Here is an 18,078-nt window from a genome sequence, read left to right as displayed (position 1 = left end):
GTAAATCAAAATCTGGAACAGTCAAGTTTATGAATAGGCACAGGAATAAAACTCCACATACGTAACTGTTGTATGTGAAAACTCAGTTCAAAATCTATCTAGAATCATTTCCAGGTCTGTAAGTGTGGATGAACAGAACATGAACATCATTGTCATATTTGGACCATGCCCCCAAGACCCTCTCATCACATGCTATGCAAATATCCCCAAATCTGACAAACAAACCAGGAAGTAAGAACCCCTTCCCATATCCGGTTTGATAAGGGACGCACAACCTGCATTTTCTTTATTTACAAGAGAAAGCAGATGCCTTAGAGGCAAAGGAGGAAGAATAGGAAACAGAACATCTATCCGATGTTAAACAGGCAAAATGTTCCATTTGGAGAGAGGCTTTAAAGATGACTAAAGGATGTAGATAGAATTTCAACGCCTAATGTTGGTTGTTAATGTGCCTGCAACAGCACTTACCAACTCTGCAGGCTTGCAGCCACTAGCTGTGGCACCATCCGTTCCTTCTCTTAGGCAGACAGTATTGTACCCTCTCTCTACTTCCCCAGACACTGGGAGAACTAGAAACAACACAAAGAAAAAAAGGAAGAGGGAGCTCCCAAGGAAAGATGTCAGAGGGAAGTCAGAGACATCAAAAGAGAAGTCCAGAGACTGAGCAAAGCAAGTTAGATGTGTGGCCCTGAAGGACCTCATTGCCGAAATACAGGAGCTTGCCTGGAGGAAAGACTCCAGCCATGTGCTGCATAGTGTGACTGTCTGGATCATGGCATTGAACCATGCTGGCAAAACTTTAAATGAAAGAATTCGAGAAATATTTACACTGTATGCCCTTCAATAACGTAAAAAAAGAAAAAAAGAAAAAAGAAAAAAAAGAGACAATTACTAAGGATCCAAGTTTTAAAATGGTTAAATTTACTTTGCCAAATTTCTCGGGCATGTTTGCCTGGAATATACCAGTCTTGAGTCTGTTTGAGAGTGTTGCCAGGCACTGTCATGGTCAGCATATAACTGATTTGCTACATACCAAGTTATAAAACTCTAGGGTTTGGGTGGGTTTGCCTTGTTTTGTTGTTTTGTTTGTTTATTTGGTGTGGGGGTGGGTGAGTGGGGAACAAGAGCAGAAAATTTAAAAATTGTTGAGTATGCATAGATAATCATTGTAAGAGGCTTAATGCATATCTTTTTGTTTGTTAAAATAACAGCTGGCAAGGATGCAGCTATGTGTTGGATGCAGCAAATGTCAGTAAGAAACTTGTTTCAGAAACTGGTGGCTGCTGGAATCTTTGCAGCAGCATCAGGACAGATGTTTACATGGGTTATCGGGGCAGCCAGGAGCCAGGGAAACGCAGTGGGTTGGCCTGCGTCCTGAAGTTCAGTCTTGGCTCTGGTTCAACTTTCATTTTCAGAAAACAGAAACTCTGCTCCACTGAGACTTACTCAAGGGAGGTGTTTCCCTCCTCCTTGTGACACAATGATCAAATGCCGGGGGGGTGTGGCTGGCTGGTCTGCAGTATATAAGCCCTTACAGGCAGCAGCAGGTGTGTGCCTCTATCACCATGGGGATGCTGGCGCCCACTGCTCTAGCCCCTGGGCTGCTGAGCCTGTTCCAGCAGCAGCTAGATTCCCTCTGGAGTGGCCTAGCCATCCTGTTCTGCTGGCTGAGAATACTACTGGGGTGGCTAGATCCTGGAAAGGAACAGCCACAGGTCCGGGGTGAGCCCAAGGAGACCCAGGAGACCCAGGAAGACGGGAACAGCGCTGAAGCCACAACCCCGGTTAGCGTCAACTACCACTTCACTCGTCAGTGCAACTACAAATGTGGCTTCTGCTTCCACACAGCCAAGACATCCTTCGTACTGCCCCTGGAGGAGGCTAAGCGAGGACTGCTTCTGCTCAAAGAGGCTGGTAAGTTCCTGGACCAGTCAGAAGCCAGGATGTTCCAGGATAGTTGCACATAGGATAGACGTGGGAAGGGCTCCATGAAAACTTGACACAGCAGGGAACAGGCAGTTTTGTGTGAATGGGTAAGGAGTACTGGGTAGACAAGAAGGACCTCCAATCTGGGGGGTGGCTTGGCCAGGACCATGGGACTCACTTCTGTTGGCAGAGGTGTGTGGTCAGTGATCCCTGTTCATCCTCATGTTTGGACAGAGTTTTCCCAAAGAAATCTGATTTCCAGAAACACTAAGTGAGAAAGGGGAATGAGGGGGACCCAAGTCCTCTATGTGAACAGAAGTTTCACCCTGTTCCATCTGTATTCATTGCTGGGAACTTCTCTCTCTTTAAAAAATAATCTGTGCATACACATGATGTGTGTGTGTGTGTGTGTGTGTGTGTGTGTGTGTGTGTGTGTGTGTGTATGCATGTGTATGTGTCTTAGTCTGGTCACCTGCTTGACACAGCAAGCCTGTGAACATCGTGGGACAATTTCAGGTGTTAGTTTGATTCGTTCGGTCTTAGCTGTGTCAAATCCCTGTCTTTTGAGACAGGATTTCCCTTTGGTTTGCTGCAATGTTGATTAGCATTTAATCCTTGCAGATTCTCCTGTCTTCCCTCCCATCTGGACGGAGGAGGGCTGGCACTACAAACTCTCACTACCATGTTCAGGTTTACTTGGGTCTTGGGGATCCGAACACACATTCTCAGGGCTGTCCAGCAAGTGTATTACACACCGAGCTACCTTTCCAGCCTCTTGTGAACCTTAAAATATTTTTCGGCAGGAATGTCATGGGATTTTATTCCCAAGATTTGCTGTCCCACTCCATCAATCAGTCTCTGGTATGAATTCAGCAGGGAAGATTAAATACAGCATCTTCTCCTCCAAACCTCCCTTTCCTCTTTCCCTCCCTTCTACTCTTCCCAGAATACCTGCTCACCTAGAGATTACCTTCTGGCTACCCATTAACTGAAGCACAGCAGATGTGTCTAGGCGGCAAGCATGCTAACTGCACTACCAGATGACTCACTCAGCCAAGAATTCTCCCTGAAGCACAGCTGGGAAAGAGAAAAATCATTGGCCAGTGCTCCAGGTGCACTCTGGCCTCCAGCCACCACACTGGCCCCATGGGGACTCCCAAGTGGATTTCTGATGCTCACGTCAGACTCACCTGATTCTGGACTGTGATAATGAAATCATACAGTACACAGCACCACTCAGTAGGATCTGCCTCATTCAGCTCAAGTCTATACTGGCTCCTTACCCACAGTAAAGACTGTAAGCTTTATTATCTCACTGGACCTACATCAAGGTCTAGTCTTCTATCACCAGGGATGTAGTAATGTAGCCACAGTCTTTGTTTTCCTAACGGGAAGCACCATGTCTCATTCAAAATGCAGCTTTTGAATTCACCTGCCAACTAACTCATCTAAGTCTTTGCTGTTTGACAGAACCAGGATCTGAGCCCTGACATTACAGCTGTTATGAGCTCATAACACACACACACAGAGAGAGAGAGAGAGAGAGAGAGACAGAGAGAGAGAGAGAGAGAGAGAGATTAAAAAACCAAAATAGTAATATTTATTTTTATGTGTGTGTGTGTACATGCATTTGTTGATGTCACCAGAGGCATAGGATTCCCTGGAGGGAATTGTAAGCTGTACAAGGTGGTTGCTGGGAACTATCTGAGCTATCTCTCCAGCCCTATAAACCAATGATAAATAGTACTTGGAAATATAATATAACATACAGTATGTATTACAAATATAAATAATTAAATAGGTATTTGGAAAGTGCAAAAATATAGATTTTTTCCCCCTCACAGGTATGGAGAAGATCAACTTTTCAGGAGGAGAACCCTTCCTGCAGGACAGGGGAGAATACTTGGGCAAGCTTGTGAGATTCTGCAAGGAGGAGCTAACCCTGCCCTCTGTGAGCATAGTGAGCAATGGCAGCCTTATCCGGGAGAAATGGTTCAAGGACTATGGTAAGTTTTCTTGGATGACACCTTGGTCACTGCAACTTGCACTGTTGACTTGTGTGTTTCCTCCCACTAGGCTCCTGGCCTGAGCATCTGGGAAACTGGAAGGGAAGAAAATATAATCTGATCTTGTCTGTGTGGGGGGCTAGTTTATTTTGTTTCTGTTGGGTGGTAAATAAACAGGTATTGGGTAGCAGATAACAGATCATGTCAGCACACAGATCTTTAATATGCCTTCTAATATAGCAAGCATGGATAACTATTGTCTAAGCCTAGCGATTATCAAAGAAAATCAGCACACTCTATAGCCATAAAAATGTCTGTGTTAGAGTCAGGGCAGGGTAGTGAATGCCTTTGATCCAAGAACTCAGGAGGCAAAGACAAATGAATCTCTGAGTTCAATGCCAGCCTGATCTATATATCTATATCTAGTAAGACCCCCTCCCCTTTTTAAAATCTCTATTAGAACTAAGCTGATTGTAAATCTAGTAACATCAGAAGCTCACATCACAAGGTCTGGCTGAATTCAGGGGCTCTTAAGATTTTCTGAGAACCCCAGTGTTCGTCCAAAGTTGTCCAGGTTCATAGCTTCTTTGGAGCAATACATGACATGACGCAGCTCTTGAAAAAAACTGTGCAGTTATGACTACTTCTAGTTTAGAAGACAGTTATAACCTCCCCTCAGGTCTCTTTCTCTGCCCTTGCTTTGTGACCCTTTGGAGCTCTGATGTCATTCAAAGAGAAGGCTGTCATTTTGATTGAGACACTAACCAGATAAGTTCACAGGATGTATCTGCAGGGATGCCTGCAGACAAGGGTCGTGCTTGTGGGTCAGGCTGTCTATAAAGTTTGTGCAGACAAGGAGGATATTTAGAAGCTGGGACAGTGAGTCAGGGAGGAAGCTGGGATAGTACGTTAAACCGGACATCTGTGAAAGGAGACACTGGGTGGAGGCCACGGGGAGGTACGAAGTGAGAAAGGAGACGACAGAAGCAGCGTGAAGAGAGAGCAGTGGACTGTATTTTAGAGGGTGTACCTGGATCCCTTCCTGTAGGATCAGCTCAAAATATCTGTCCCTGTGGCAAGGAGTGTGAACAGGAGGATCACTGCAGCACAGTGTCAGAGACTGGCTGCTCAGAAATGGTATGTGACCCAGTATCATTGCCTAGAGAGAGAGGAACACACAGCCTGCAAAAGCCAAATGCAAGGCTCTCTTCATAGCAGCTGGGTAGCTGCCGTTGACAAATGTTAATTGACTTTTATACTAGATGGAAATGTGCCATACCCTCAAACTATCCAGGAGACATAAAACCATATTCTGCGTTAAGTATGCCAATTAAAAATGTCTGCAAATAACTTGAAGTTGGATCTATGTGAACAAGGAAAAGCTGGCTGGAGCCTCACAACTCCAAGTTAGGGGTTTGCCAAGACTCTTTCAGTAAGAGCAAATTCAGGGCAATATACAGCAGGGCGTAGGTGTGAATCACTATGTCCAGAGAGGACATCGGCTTCTGAGTCAATCTCTAACCGACCCTATACAAGTTCTGTTTTCTTCCTAGCAGTGAACCTCAAGTAATATTTAGCTTGTCTTTACACAGGAGACTCACCTGGGTCTTGGATCAGAGAGTGGCATATAGTGCTGGTCACTTAGGTATATATTGTTAAGTGCATAGCCACTGAGACTCCAACAATATCACCAAACACATTCCACTTATATTTACACAATCCTGACACGTGGCCTCATGGCTGGAGCATACACACTGCACTCACTGTGGCTACACAAGCTGGAGCCAAAGCAGCAACAGCAGCAGTATATTCAGAAAAGAACACAGTTTCCCATGAGAGCCTCTGGTCTTCTGGAAAAACACAGGGACTGAGCAAACAGATGGGCTCTGTCAAGCCATTCCTCCCAAGTGCTGTGAACAAGAGAAGGGGACATCACAGAAATACAGCCAAAGGTAGAGAGAGAGGCGTTAGGAGTCAGTGAGGGACTCACAGATGCTCAGTGTTCTTGTCTATCAGCCAGCCAAGGCACTCCTGGAAGGAACTGGTTTTTATGTGTTTTGTTTTGAACTTCAATTTTCCCTTGGTTTTGGTAGGAACTATATGCCCAGTTGCCTCGTCCTGGTTTCATATCCCTTTAGGAATTTCTTGAGGTTAAGTTTTGGAACACATTGAGTTGCTTTAAGTAGCAGCCTTATTCTGGCTCCAGTTTGTGCTTGTTAAATATAGGCAACAGGAATTAAGCCATAAATAGGAGCTAAAATTAGTCTTTTCATGACTATAGAGAATATTGAATACTGAGAATGGTGTCTAAAAGAAATTTTAGAACTCTTAGCTTCTACGCTATGAAAAGAAAGTTTGATAAAATAGAGACGTTTGTAAACTCTCAGTGACCTGGAGAGCTCAAGCTTGGTCATCTGCAAGGAATATCTCAGCCCCAAGGATGAGGATGCCTGCCCTTCTCAGGCAACAGAGGTCAGGGATCAGCCCCGAGGATGAGGATGCCTGCCCTTCTCAGGCACTGGAAGGCAGAGGTCAGGGCAGAAAGATAGAGGTCATGGGAAACAGAGGAAAAACAGAAGCTGTAGAAACCAGTAAAGAGAGAGGAAAACCAAGATGATTTTCAGTATTTTCTGAGCTCTTCAGATGACTCCCTATCAGAACTCTTAATGAGTGACCTAGCAGGGTGGGGCCTGGCTAAATGGTAGTTCCTACACCCAGCTCCTCTTTATCTGGGCTTGCTCAGCCTCTACATTAGTTGTACCTTACATACGATACAATGTCTGTAAATATTTACATAGTTAATAAAATGCAGCAAGTAAGATGTAGTAAAAGGCATGTCCAAAGAAAACTTATGAACCTGGAAAAATACTAGGTATTATTTATGAAGCAGTTTTTTTCTGTGTGCTAGATAAAGCAAATCTATAATTGTTCATAATTGATAGAAATAGGCTTTATAATTTATATAATCTTTATTATGAAAACAAGTAGAAAATCTGATTAAAATATGCCATTGATTTTTATGTATATCAATGTATACAGAGCTTAAAATTGATCACATTAAGGAACTCTGTACCTTCATAATACATGTATGCATTTTAATGATAATATACATACCACATATAATTCATATCTCTGATTTTCATGTGTATGAGACAGGACATCACAAAATTTGTTAAAACGCCCCTAGGAAGACAATGGGCCTTTCTGTAAAGAAGTATACATGAAATTGAGGACTCGGGGAGAACTTTTAAACTTATTTTCATTGTCCTGCAGGAGACTATTTGGACATTCTTGCTATCTCCTGTGACAGCTTTGATGAGCAGGTTAATGTTCTCATTGGTCGTGGTCAAGGAAAAAAGAATCATGTGGAAAACCTTCAAAAGCTGAGGAGGTGGTGCAGGGATTACAAGGTGGCTTTCAAGATCAATTCTGTCATTAATCGCTTCAATGTGGACGAAGACATGAATGACCACATCAAGGCTCTGAGCCCTGTGCGCTGGAAGGTAAGTCCACAGTGGGACATGTTTGACTTTAATCCACAAGCCACTCAGGAGAAGCTTGGCTCAGTAACACTGAAAACAACAAGAACATCCAGGATTCTGGGATTTTCTAGCCAGAACCTTGACTCTTCTCTCTGCTAGGTTTATAGCCTCACTATTCTTTGTCTCGTGTTCTGTTTGCAAAATCTTGAAATGATTTCCTTCAGGACTTATCCAAGAGTAAAGGTCAAGACCATGTTGAGTGATTGAAGATGTTCTGAAGGATAAATTAAATAATAATAATAATAATAATAATAATAATAATAAAACCTTTCTTCCCACTTCTGGCTTGTGTATGGATAGGGCTAGATGTTCCTCTTAAATTTCCATGCTCTTAACTTTGCATTGAATTACTTGGTGACAGGGAAGTCTATATAGCACAATGTCAGCCTTTATTTCAAATTGTATTCCTTACAACTGGCCCAGATAGCAGCCACTGTAAGCCCTAGGCTCACAAAGATACAAGCCAGCCTATCATAGGTTGGACCCACAATACATGGGAAAGATCACTGCAGATTCAATTTTTCTACACCTGGATGCTCAGAACCGATCAAGGAGGGTTTCTAAGAAGGTAGTTTCTTTAACTTCCTTTATATCTAATAAGAGCAGGCCCTTACTTTGGTTTGTTCTTCTCTCATGGCCTTTCCCTACAATCTTCTGCCTCCTACTCAGTTGGGAGGGTTGTCACGTGTATACATTTTTAACAAGCCACATGGTGACTCCTATGTAGTTCCTTTGAATCTGTGCCTGGAGACAGAGTAGACACACCTAAGGATAAGATATGGGAACTGAGTTTTGGCAAGGACTATAGTGTGGAGGACACATGTTCCATGACATTTGTGTGTTGGGCATACCAAGCTGAATTGCAAAACATAATAGAGGAAGTTGCATTTCACTGTATTTTGAAAGCAAGGAAGAATTTGCACATGTGGGTTAACCCAGGCAAGAAGGTCTCAGCTGGCTCAGTGTCGTGCTCACCCATGGAAGGCTGTCATTTCAAGGTCACCTTTGATCATCTTTAGATAGCAAGCTACACAGTGGGGATAAAGAGGCAATATCATTTTTCCTTGAATTAGACTGTAACATGTTTAGAAGTAGGTTTGGGGTAAGCAAAACACACTCTATATTTTAGAGTTTTTTTTTTTTTAAAAAAAAATAGATGTATTAAAATTGAATGTGAGCAACACCTTCAGGCACAGAGTAAGTGAAAAACACTAAAGAATGGTGGATGGTAGAAAGAATCAGAACTAACCAACAGAGAAGCAGAGACCTCTGTTAGAGATCCCAGAGACCCTACGGCTTGCCTCATCCAGTATCTGTCACACTGTTCGTTTTTTCTCTCCCTCACCTCAAGGTTACTCTGACTCTTACTGCCTCTCACTCTTCTCCCTTCACCCTCGTATTCTTAAAATTCATCTATGGATTTTCCCTCCTTACTTTGGATTGTTCTTCTCTCATGGCCTTTCCTTCTGCCTCCTACGCAGACTTCCCAAATAGTTATTTCAAGATACTGGCTGTCAGTGGTAAGGGTCAGTTTCTGTTTAGAAATCTCTGATGTCTGTGGGCTCTATACTGATATAGGCAATGTCCCAAGGGAAAGTATCTTAACTTCATTAGTTCCATCACTTGTGGCTCAGAGCCTTATATTGTAAGTCATCACAGACTTAGCAGTGACTAGCAGTTGTATTCTGAACTCACTGGTCCTGAATTGGATAGGATCACCACGTGGGAAGAGTTTTCTGTTAGCTGCAGTCTTGTAGTGAATGACGGTGTAAGGCTTTTGGCCTACCACATACTTTATTCTCTTCCAGGTTTTCCAGTGCCTCCTTATTGAGGGTGAGAACTCAGGAGAAGATGCCCTGAGGGAAGCAGAAAGATTTGTTATAAGTGATGAAGAATTTGAAGTATTCTTAGAGCGTCACAAAGAAGTGTCCTGTTTGGTGCCTGAATCTAACCAGAAGGTTGGATGCAGCAAAAGCTGCCTTGTTCACTACCACATATCTACACTGATTCTAAGTGGGGAATGGAGTGACTCTCTTTCCTGAGAGCTTTACAATTTTCCATCTTGCTATTCTAGGCATTCTGGAAAGAGAAAGGGAGAGGAATACAATTCTAGAATCAAAGAGATGGAGGTCCATCATGGATACCTTCATTAGGGGGTGGGGTTCTTCAATGACAGCAGTTTCTTTTCTACCCAAAATAAGTCTGACTAGACCACCTCAGAGATGATGTGATTAAATGTATAATCATATGTATAACTTGACATAAAATTAGCACACACACACACACACATACACACACACTATGTGTTGGAGAAGCATGTGGATAGTGCTGAAACATTTAGGAAAGGTGTAACTGTTTCTGTGTCACTGTCAGTGTCATTACAAATGTCCTTTACACCCTCTCTAGTGATTATGTTAAAAGTTGGATAAAATGTAGAAGAAATGGTTTGCTAGTTCTCAGGGTCTAAATACAAAGCTGCCAAGGAGCAGGGTCGCATTACATTCTTTCATTATTTTACTTGTGGTTTGCATTTGTTGGTTTGGGTAGTGGTGACTTCCACAATATGGTGAAAAGCAACAGGGACACAGACTGTGTACCCTGCATATCCAGAAATATGAACTGGTCTAGAAATGTGTCTTACTTGGGAGAATGCGTGCTGGAAGTTCTGGATTTGATCCCCCAGCATAGATTAAGAACTGTTACTGCACATCTGTAGTCCGGCACTCAGAAAGTGGTATCAGGAGGACCAAATACTCAAGGATATCCTTGGTTATGTAGTGAGTTCAAGGTCAGCCTAGGCTACCTGATGCCCGGTCAAAAATGGAGGGGAAACAGAGGAAGAGCGGGAGGAAGGGAAGGGAAGGGAAAGAAGAAGGAAGAACAAAGGAAGGAAGGAAACAGGAGGAAGAAATATTATTATTTGCTGCTTACTTAGCCTTTATTAGGAAAAAATATTTGTCAAAACCTCCCTACAGACAACACAGCAGTGTCCCATACACCCAAGAACAACACCATCTCAAGTCAGGTCCCAGCAATATTGGGAACTTCAGACACAGGTCCTTTACAGAGAACATGACTTGAACATTGAAAACCTGGGAGATTCCTTGAATGGTGTCCACTACGGTGGGGACTGAGAGATGCCAACAGGTCTCCTGGAAATAGCTCAAGGGTAAAAGAAATCGGTGCTCAAAACAGGCCTCAGTGTAAAAGTCTTTTGGTCTGAGGCAGAAAATCCAGACTGGAAGGACTGGACTCTGCAGATTCTCCACTGCTGGGGCCACTCCACAGGCCTGCAAATAAATGGAGAATACAGGAAGAAGAAAAGATTCAAGACACAGGCACACACCCTAGGAGGGACAGCCAGTGAGACATACAAAATAAACAATGTATGTTAGATGAAAACTAAAGTTTGATTCTTTTTTCCACTGCAGATGAAAGACTCCTACCTTATTCTGGATGAATATGTAAGTGTTCCCCATGAGCTATGAAATCCCTTTAAAGCTAGCAATGCGCGAGATGTGCTAAACTGAGCTCCTTCAGAACATCTCTGATGCCCAGTGCCCCTTTGCTGGTTTATTGTCAGCATGGTACTGCCCTGGCTTCACATGCCACCTTCCCTCTCTGCACATCCCAGGGACTATCCTGGGCTGGACTGGCACTAGGCATCATGAGATGACATCCCAGGTAGCCATGCCTCTGCAGATGTCATAAGGCTGTCCCACTCAGGAGAGCCCTACACAGTGTGGTCTGTGTGGATTTGAGTGTTGTGCTGTGACAGCAACCCTGTCACCTCCACTCCACGATGTCTTGGATAACTGAGGAGCTGCCAACACCTGCACTGCAGATGAACCTTGACAATGGGGGGAAGTCTTATTGTCCCCTTCAGACACCACCACCGTTATCTCCACGACCATTGCTTCCAAAGGAAAACCCACCCTTCTTTAAAAAGGAATGAAATCACACTAGCCTTCCTTTTCTTTGTTGTTGTTATTTAGAACTTTTGGATTTATAACTTCTGCTGATATTCCCCAGAGGACAGACAATTCCATTCCTTTTTTTTTTTTTTTTTTTTTTTTTTTTATGAACTCCAAAAAGAACAAAGGGCTCAGTTTTGACCTTGGCCTTTTGAGAAACATTTGTTACAACTTCTGTGTTTTGTTATTTTCATATTAATCAATGATAAATTATAGCAGTTGTACTTAATTGCCAACATGACTTTTATGCAATATAAGAGGAAAGTTACCAGAGAAATGCTCAGGTTATGAATCTAGAGAAAAGAGGAAAATGAAAATTATTTTAAAGTCTAAACTGTCATGATTGACTGGAGATTTTGAACAAACATGAATGAATCAAAATTTAATATATTTTTTTCCAATTGGATAACACTGCAGTTCAGTGTGTGCCATCTGATGCCCTACAGAATGTATAGAAACACAAGTACAAAGACCTCATTCCTGCCTACAATGTTGGGAAGGAAAGAGTCAGAGGAAGTCTATATGGATAGGATGTGTCGAGGGAACTTCTGTTCTCGATCCAGCCTTGCTCACCTCGATAGCCTCTGTCTTATCCCCTATTCCTTCCAGGAGAAGCCTGGCTTGAGGAGTCACATCACACACAGCTGCCATTTTACTGAGGTCATTCAACTGAGCTTCTTCACAACACAGGGCGGCAGCAGCTGCTCTGCTCTGCTTTGAGCTCTCAATTGCCTCAGTGCACAGGTCTAACAAACTCAGATGTCCACAATTAGAGAAAGTCTGTTCTTAATGTCCTCTCTACTCCAAGAAGGGTTCAAGTCCTTGGGTCGAAAGACTATACTGTTCGTGACACACAGCCCCTACATATGTTCAAGCCTCCCTCTGCCTGAGTGTGTGTTGTGTGAGTTGGAGACGGAATCTGAGGATTTTAGACTCTATCTTAGATCGCAAGAGGCCATGTTTGGGATGTCAGAAATACTTTTTATAGGATAGTTTCAGTTGAGTTTTATAGGATAAACCATATGGAAACATAGTTATTTCTACCTTGCTTTTCCCAGATGCGCTTTTTGAATTGCACCGGTGGCCGGAAGGACCCTTCCAGGTCCATCTTGGATGTTGGCGTGGAAGAAGCGATCAAATTCAGTGGATTTGATGAAAAGATGTTTCTGAAGCGTGGCGGGAAGTATGTATGGAGTAAAGCTGACCTGAAGCTGGACTGGTGAGGCTGAGCCTGGAAGGAGAGTCTGACCAGCTATGGGGAAGTCTACATGTAGCTATCCTTCACCACGCTATATCTTCTGGCTGTCTCTGGACTATTGTTATTAAGAATGCAGTCTGTTTTTTTTTTTTTCCAGTTTCACTGAAATATGAAAGGAGCAAAATCATTCTGTGACCACTTATACAGTGGATAATTACCCTCCACAGGGATAGAGTTCAGTTCACAGAGGAACAAGGTCCAGGAATCCCAAAGAACCAACATTTCCTTTGTATTTGAATTTGTATGTGGATTTTACTGTGAATCCCATGTTTCCTTTTCCCCTTTTGTTCCCCTTGAGAAACTGGGTTATTTTTTTGCTAACTATGCTAGTTTTGTCAACAGGAAACATCACAAAACACACCCTCCAATTACAGCTGACTTTTCTAATGACTATTCTGCTTTGGAATCTTGGACTTTCTACTCAGAAGTGTAGAATCGAGACATATCCTGTAGAGCCATAAGTGAGAATCTTACTCTTTTGCAAGGAGCATATGGAAGGAGTGACTTCCGAGGACAGGCTGTTCATGGCCCCAGCCCCTGATGCTGCTGCTTCAAGATGGCTGTTCTATACTGCACCAATTCCTTCAAGGTTCTTGACAAAGCCAAAATAACACTTTACATTTCATGGTGTGGCTATGAGGATGGCACTTCTGCAGCTGCAACTGCCCTGGCATCGAGGCTGCCTGAGTCTGTCGTGCTAAAACGTTGTTACACTTTTCTGAAAAGCTCCAAGGCCCATGTGGCACATCTAGAAGAGTCATGGAGGGATGGGAAGGAAGGATTCTTTCAGGAATATAAGATGTGGCTGCCTTGGTATAAATGTGCCTGCTATTCATTAGCATACTTCTCAAGAAACTCTGAAACAAGATCTAGTCAACATGAGAAAAAGCAACAACAACAAAACCCCGAAAACAAAACAGTTCCCTCTATACACCAAAAAGGCAAAAGACAGAATGTGAGCTAGACAAAATGTCTTCCTTTGGAAGCACTGCATAAGTTTATTAAGCCTAGATAGTGCCTCACTGCTTGGAAATTAATTTCCTACCAAAGAGTAAAACCATAGAAAATTATTTTTATTCAAGAAATTGAACTCCCCTGCAATTCCACGGTGGCCACTAGAGGGCACCAGGAAGTCTGACTTAATTAAGCATCTCAGAAACTGCTTCTGAGTCTATTTTTAGGACTTGGTGAATTTTGGTTCTGTTCCTTCGTTGTTTTATTTGCTTTTGTTTTGGGGTCTGTTTTTGGTGCTCATATTAATACTAAAAATTTCCTAAGAAACTGGAATTTTTGGTATTTACTCCCAAAAGATGTTCATACTTTAGTTAGGTCACTATATTTCATCTGAGACATACTTTGTCTCATTAAAAATAGGTCAGGTTTTCTGTGTTTTCTATTTTGTTTGTTTGTGTGTTTATTTACATATTTTTTGCTTGACTATAGATATAACTCTGTAGTTCCAGGCTGGCCTGGAACTCATGATACCACTGCCCTAACTGCCCCCTCTTGAGTGCTAGGGAGTCCACGTGTATATTAGCCAACTCCTATATAGATATTTTTTTTAGGAGAAATTTGAGTCACATTCCTCTTGAAGCTTGTGATATATTTTAGTTAAGCCATGTCTACCTAGTTCACCTGGGAAGTCCCAGAGGACGTGGTCAGACACCCACTTGGTCAAATGACAGGAAAGCAATCTTGAAGCTTCGGTCCAGCCTTCTGAATTGGAGTATATTCTCTCCTGGCTGAGGGAAGCTGCATGTCTCTTTCCCTAATTAAAGTAGAACATGAAGAGAGAATGCTTGGAAAATGAGCCATTGTTGTAAATGTACCCCTGACCCCTTGTGCATGCACAGGAAGTGTGAGATCTCTGTGCTTAAAATATTCAAAAATCCCCTTTTCCTAAAGGAGAGAATTAAGATATTTTATTATCACAGTAAAAATCAAACTTGTATTAGATCATACATTGGTTTACTTTTTCAGTGTTAAATCTGGGTGTCCATTTTGTGAAGCATATGCTCTCTGCTGGGCGAACGAGGAGTGATCTAATTGATGTTTGTGAAGTGTTCCAGGCAGGTATCTTCTGTCCCATGATTAACTGATGCAGAGCAGTAATACTGTGAAGAGGGATTTACTTAAGAACGTTGGAGGGTAGGACATCCCACACTGATTTTAAAGCCTTTGGGGTCTCTGTTATAATGTGTTCAATGATACATTCATGGGCTGGGTTCTTTTAAACTGGGAGCTACATGGTGTTATTTGGCTAAATTATCTGAAAAAGAAAAAATAGGCCCAGGTTTCGATCTGTGCTGGAGTTTGGGGTCTAATTGTTGCATAGATAAACAGGCAACCAATCAAACCAAGCAGCAGTTAGCTCTTTATAGCTGTAATTTAGCTCATGCCTTACCCTCTTGATGGATTGATGTTGTTTCATAAGCTATTATTAGGCAAAGAACAATCATGCAGGCCTCATGTGAGTGTGTCCAGATGAGATTTAATGTTCAGGGATATGTGTGTATATGTATCTCCCTATAGAATTACACTGTGTTTTAAGGCATTGCTCTAATGTATGGTAATATGATCTGGGTATTAAAATGTTCTACCCATGGCCTAAGACTCTGCATTTGTCTCTGTTTGATGTGTCACAGTCACTGCACTCTTTACACGGAGAGTTTGCTAGAAGTGAGTTCACTTTATAACTCAACCAAGTGATGGGTAGTGTCGGCTCCAGACATCCCACTCTGCAGCAGGGCGGCATGGAGCTGAGCCACTGGAGAAAACGCTCTGGCTTAACATGAAAGGCAGTGTTTGGGAGCTCTGCCATCAATACCCTGTCAGTCTCAGAAGGGCAGCTGCGCAGCTGGCCAGAGAAGATTCCCCCAAAGCCATTGCTGTGGCCACCAGTGTGAAGGGTGCTACTGCTTGGTAATACATGGTAGTACTTGGTCAACAGTTCAGGACCCAGAACGAAATCTGCTCTTCTAGGCCCGGTCCCCAAGTGATGGCAGGGTCCTGACTCTTGTAAGCACTGTTGTAAATAGACCCACTCAGCAGAAGTGTATGCTATCCCCAGTCCAGCTTACCATAGTCAAGCAAAGCCAGCAATACATTCACCTTTGCAGCAGTAGTTCACACAGAAAGGCCGGTTTCCAGCACCAGATCTGAACTGAATATTTTAGAAGATCCAGTGGGAGCCATCCAACTCTGATTATTGACAATGGTGGCCATCCAACTCTGCTGAATGACATCTTCTCCCAGGCACTTCCCACCACCTCAACCCCTGCTGAAATCATCACTGGGAGATGCATGTATTTGGTGAGGCAGCCAGAAGGGACTCTCTTAGACTTCTATAGTATACTCAGAGGTGACTCTTAAGTGAGGCCCAGATGACACCAACATGAAGCATCGTCATGTAGTACTTGATCACTGGTGCACTCTCTGAGTGACAGTTCAGTGAAAGATCTCCTCAAGACTAAGAAGATGGCAGCCCGGTAAACAGATCCCATAGTCCAGAGTAGTATCCTAGCCCCTGCTGTGGCACTGTCCCCAGGAGAGTGCATGGAGCATGTTAGGAATGCACAGGTGATCATGGGTCACTAGGGAAAAATCCTCATGGCCTTTGGCTTGTTTTCCTAACATGTTTGAATTGTTTTCATCATGAGATTTCCAAAGAGAAAGGGAGCAAAAAGGGGCCTTTATGATGACAGCCGTGGCCCTTCATCTTCAGCAGTGTGTAGAAGATCTCTCCCACCTTGGCATTTGCAAGCCAGGACTAAGGGTGGGTCCCAGGCCCTAAAGGCTGCTATATTCTTTCTTGGAAGACTCAGGAGCAATGCAACAGCCTTTGCTAAAGTATAGATAAGAAAAATGGCAAAAGGGGTATTTGGAGAAAGTCCTAAGAAGATATACAATCAGTGACCCTCATCAGGCCTGGTCTTCTAGTTTTAGGTGTCTTTAGAAGTCCTTTGCAGGTACTTATGCCTGTCCTTTGGCTTAAGATAAGTGCTTATGTAAATTATTAAAATCCCAAAGAAAAGCTTTGGTTACTGGATTCCATAATCCAGTGGTAAAAGCACTTACCACTGAAGCTGGGAGTCCCCAGTTCAAATCTTCAAAACAGGACAGGGTAGTGAGTATTGGCAATCTCAATACTCCTACAAGATGGAGAAGACAGAACAGCCTCCAGAAGTTCAAGAGCAGCTGTCAGAGTGTGCACAGTGGGGAGACAGAATATATTGTTCTCTGACTTCCACACCCCAGACATGGGATACATAACACACTCACAGACGGGGACACACACACACACACACACACACACACATACACAATGATATGGAGAGATATCTAAGACACACGGGAATAAAAAATCAACATGCAAAACATTTCTATAATAGTTCTGCATGTGTAAACAGAACTAAAGACACTGTTCTAGAAGATTCAGAGAAAAAAAGGGGCGCCAGTGCTCATTTTAATCCAAAAAGGAATTTACCCTTCACTTTGCTACTCTTGACAACTTTTGGTCTCTGTACAAACTTAGATTTTCAGAAGTTAATGATCTTGAGCACAGTAAACTTTACCCGCTACTTACTTTCTTTCTGTATGATAAAGAATCACATATGCCATGTATAACATACCATAAACTATGATTAAAAGCCCTACAGGAAGGATCTAATTTCCCTGTATTCCTGGTCTTACGATAAAACAGGGCTTTCCTTCTCTTCTCCTCAACACCCACTCTGACCTAGACACACACACACAAACACACATACACGCTCACATACAAAAATGTGCACACATGATCTAGCATACAAACATGCACATGAACAGACACATGCATGTACCCACATAACACTATTTAACACACACATACACACTCACACACTCACACACACAAATGCACACACATGATCTAACTACAAACATACACATTCACAGCCACACACATGCACCCCCATACCCACATACCATAGTCTAACACACACACACACACACACACACACACACACACCACATTTCATGGTGTTGTTGCTGAGTCTGAGGTCCCTCCAAGCTCTACTTTTTTGCTGGGTGGGGGAAGGAGTTAGAATTGCTGAGCCTTCCTTGGGGACACCAGGAGGACAGAGTGACTGCCCTGTGAGCTCTGGACAGCAGGGCTGTCACTTCCTCGTTTGTCTTGCTACTTTTTCACGTTGTCATGTCGAGTCCCTGACCTACACCAACTTAAGGGGAAAAGAATTCCTGTTGGCTCAGAGTATGATGGGAGATGGTCATGAAAGTGTGGAGGCAGGAGCATGAGGGGCTGGTCACATTGTGTCCACAGTCAGGAAGCAGAAAGAGAGGACTCTGCTGCTCAGCTCCTCTTCCCAGAGTTATTC

The 18,078-nt window shown here is 43.0% G+C and overlaps 1 protein-coding gene across 1 annotated transcript; it reads left to right on the top strand.

The window, feature by feature from the left end:
• The first annotated feature begins 1,529 nt into the window (after positions 1-1,529).
• Rsad2 (radical S-adenosyl methionine domain containing 2) lies at positions 1,530-15,317 on the top strand. The gene is made up of 6 exons (XM_031356390.1): positions 1,530-1,914; positions 3,771-3,932; positions 7,206-7,435; positions 9,283-9,432; positions 10,906-10,938; positions 12,507-15,317. Exons 1-6 carry the CDS (start codon positions 1,566-1,568, stop codon positions 12,669-12,671), a joined length of 1,089 nt encoding a protein of 362 aa, XP_031212250.1. The 5' UTR covers positions 1,530-1,565; the 3' UTR covers positions 12,672-15,317.
• Positions 15,318-18,078: the final 2,761 nt, after the last annotated feature.

This window comes from Mastomys coucha, unplaced genomic scaffold (genome assembly GCF_008632895.1).
Source record: "Mastomys coucha isolate ucsf_1 unplaced genomic scaffold, UCSF_Mcou_1 pScaffold6, whole genome shotgun sequence".
Lineage (NCBI taxonomy): Eukaryota > Metazoa > Chordata > Mammalia > Rodentia > Muridae > Mastomys > Mastomys coucha.
The sequence above is the reverse complement of the archived record's forward strand: the minus strand, read 5'-3'. Positions and strand labels throughout refer to the sequence as shown.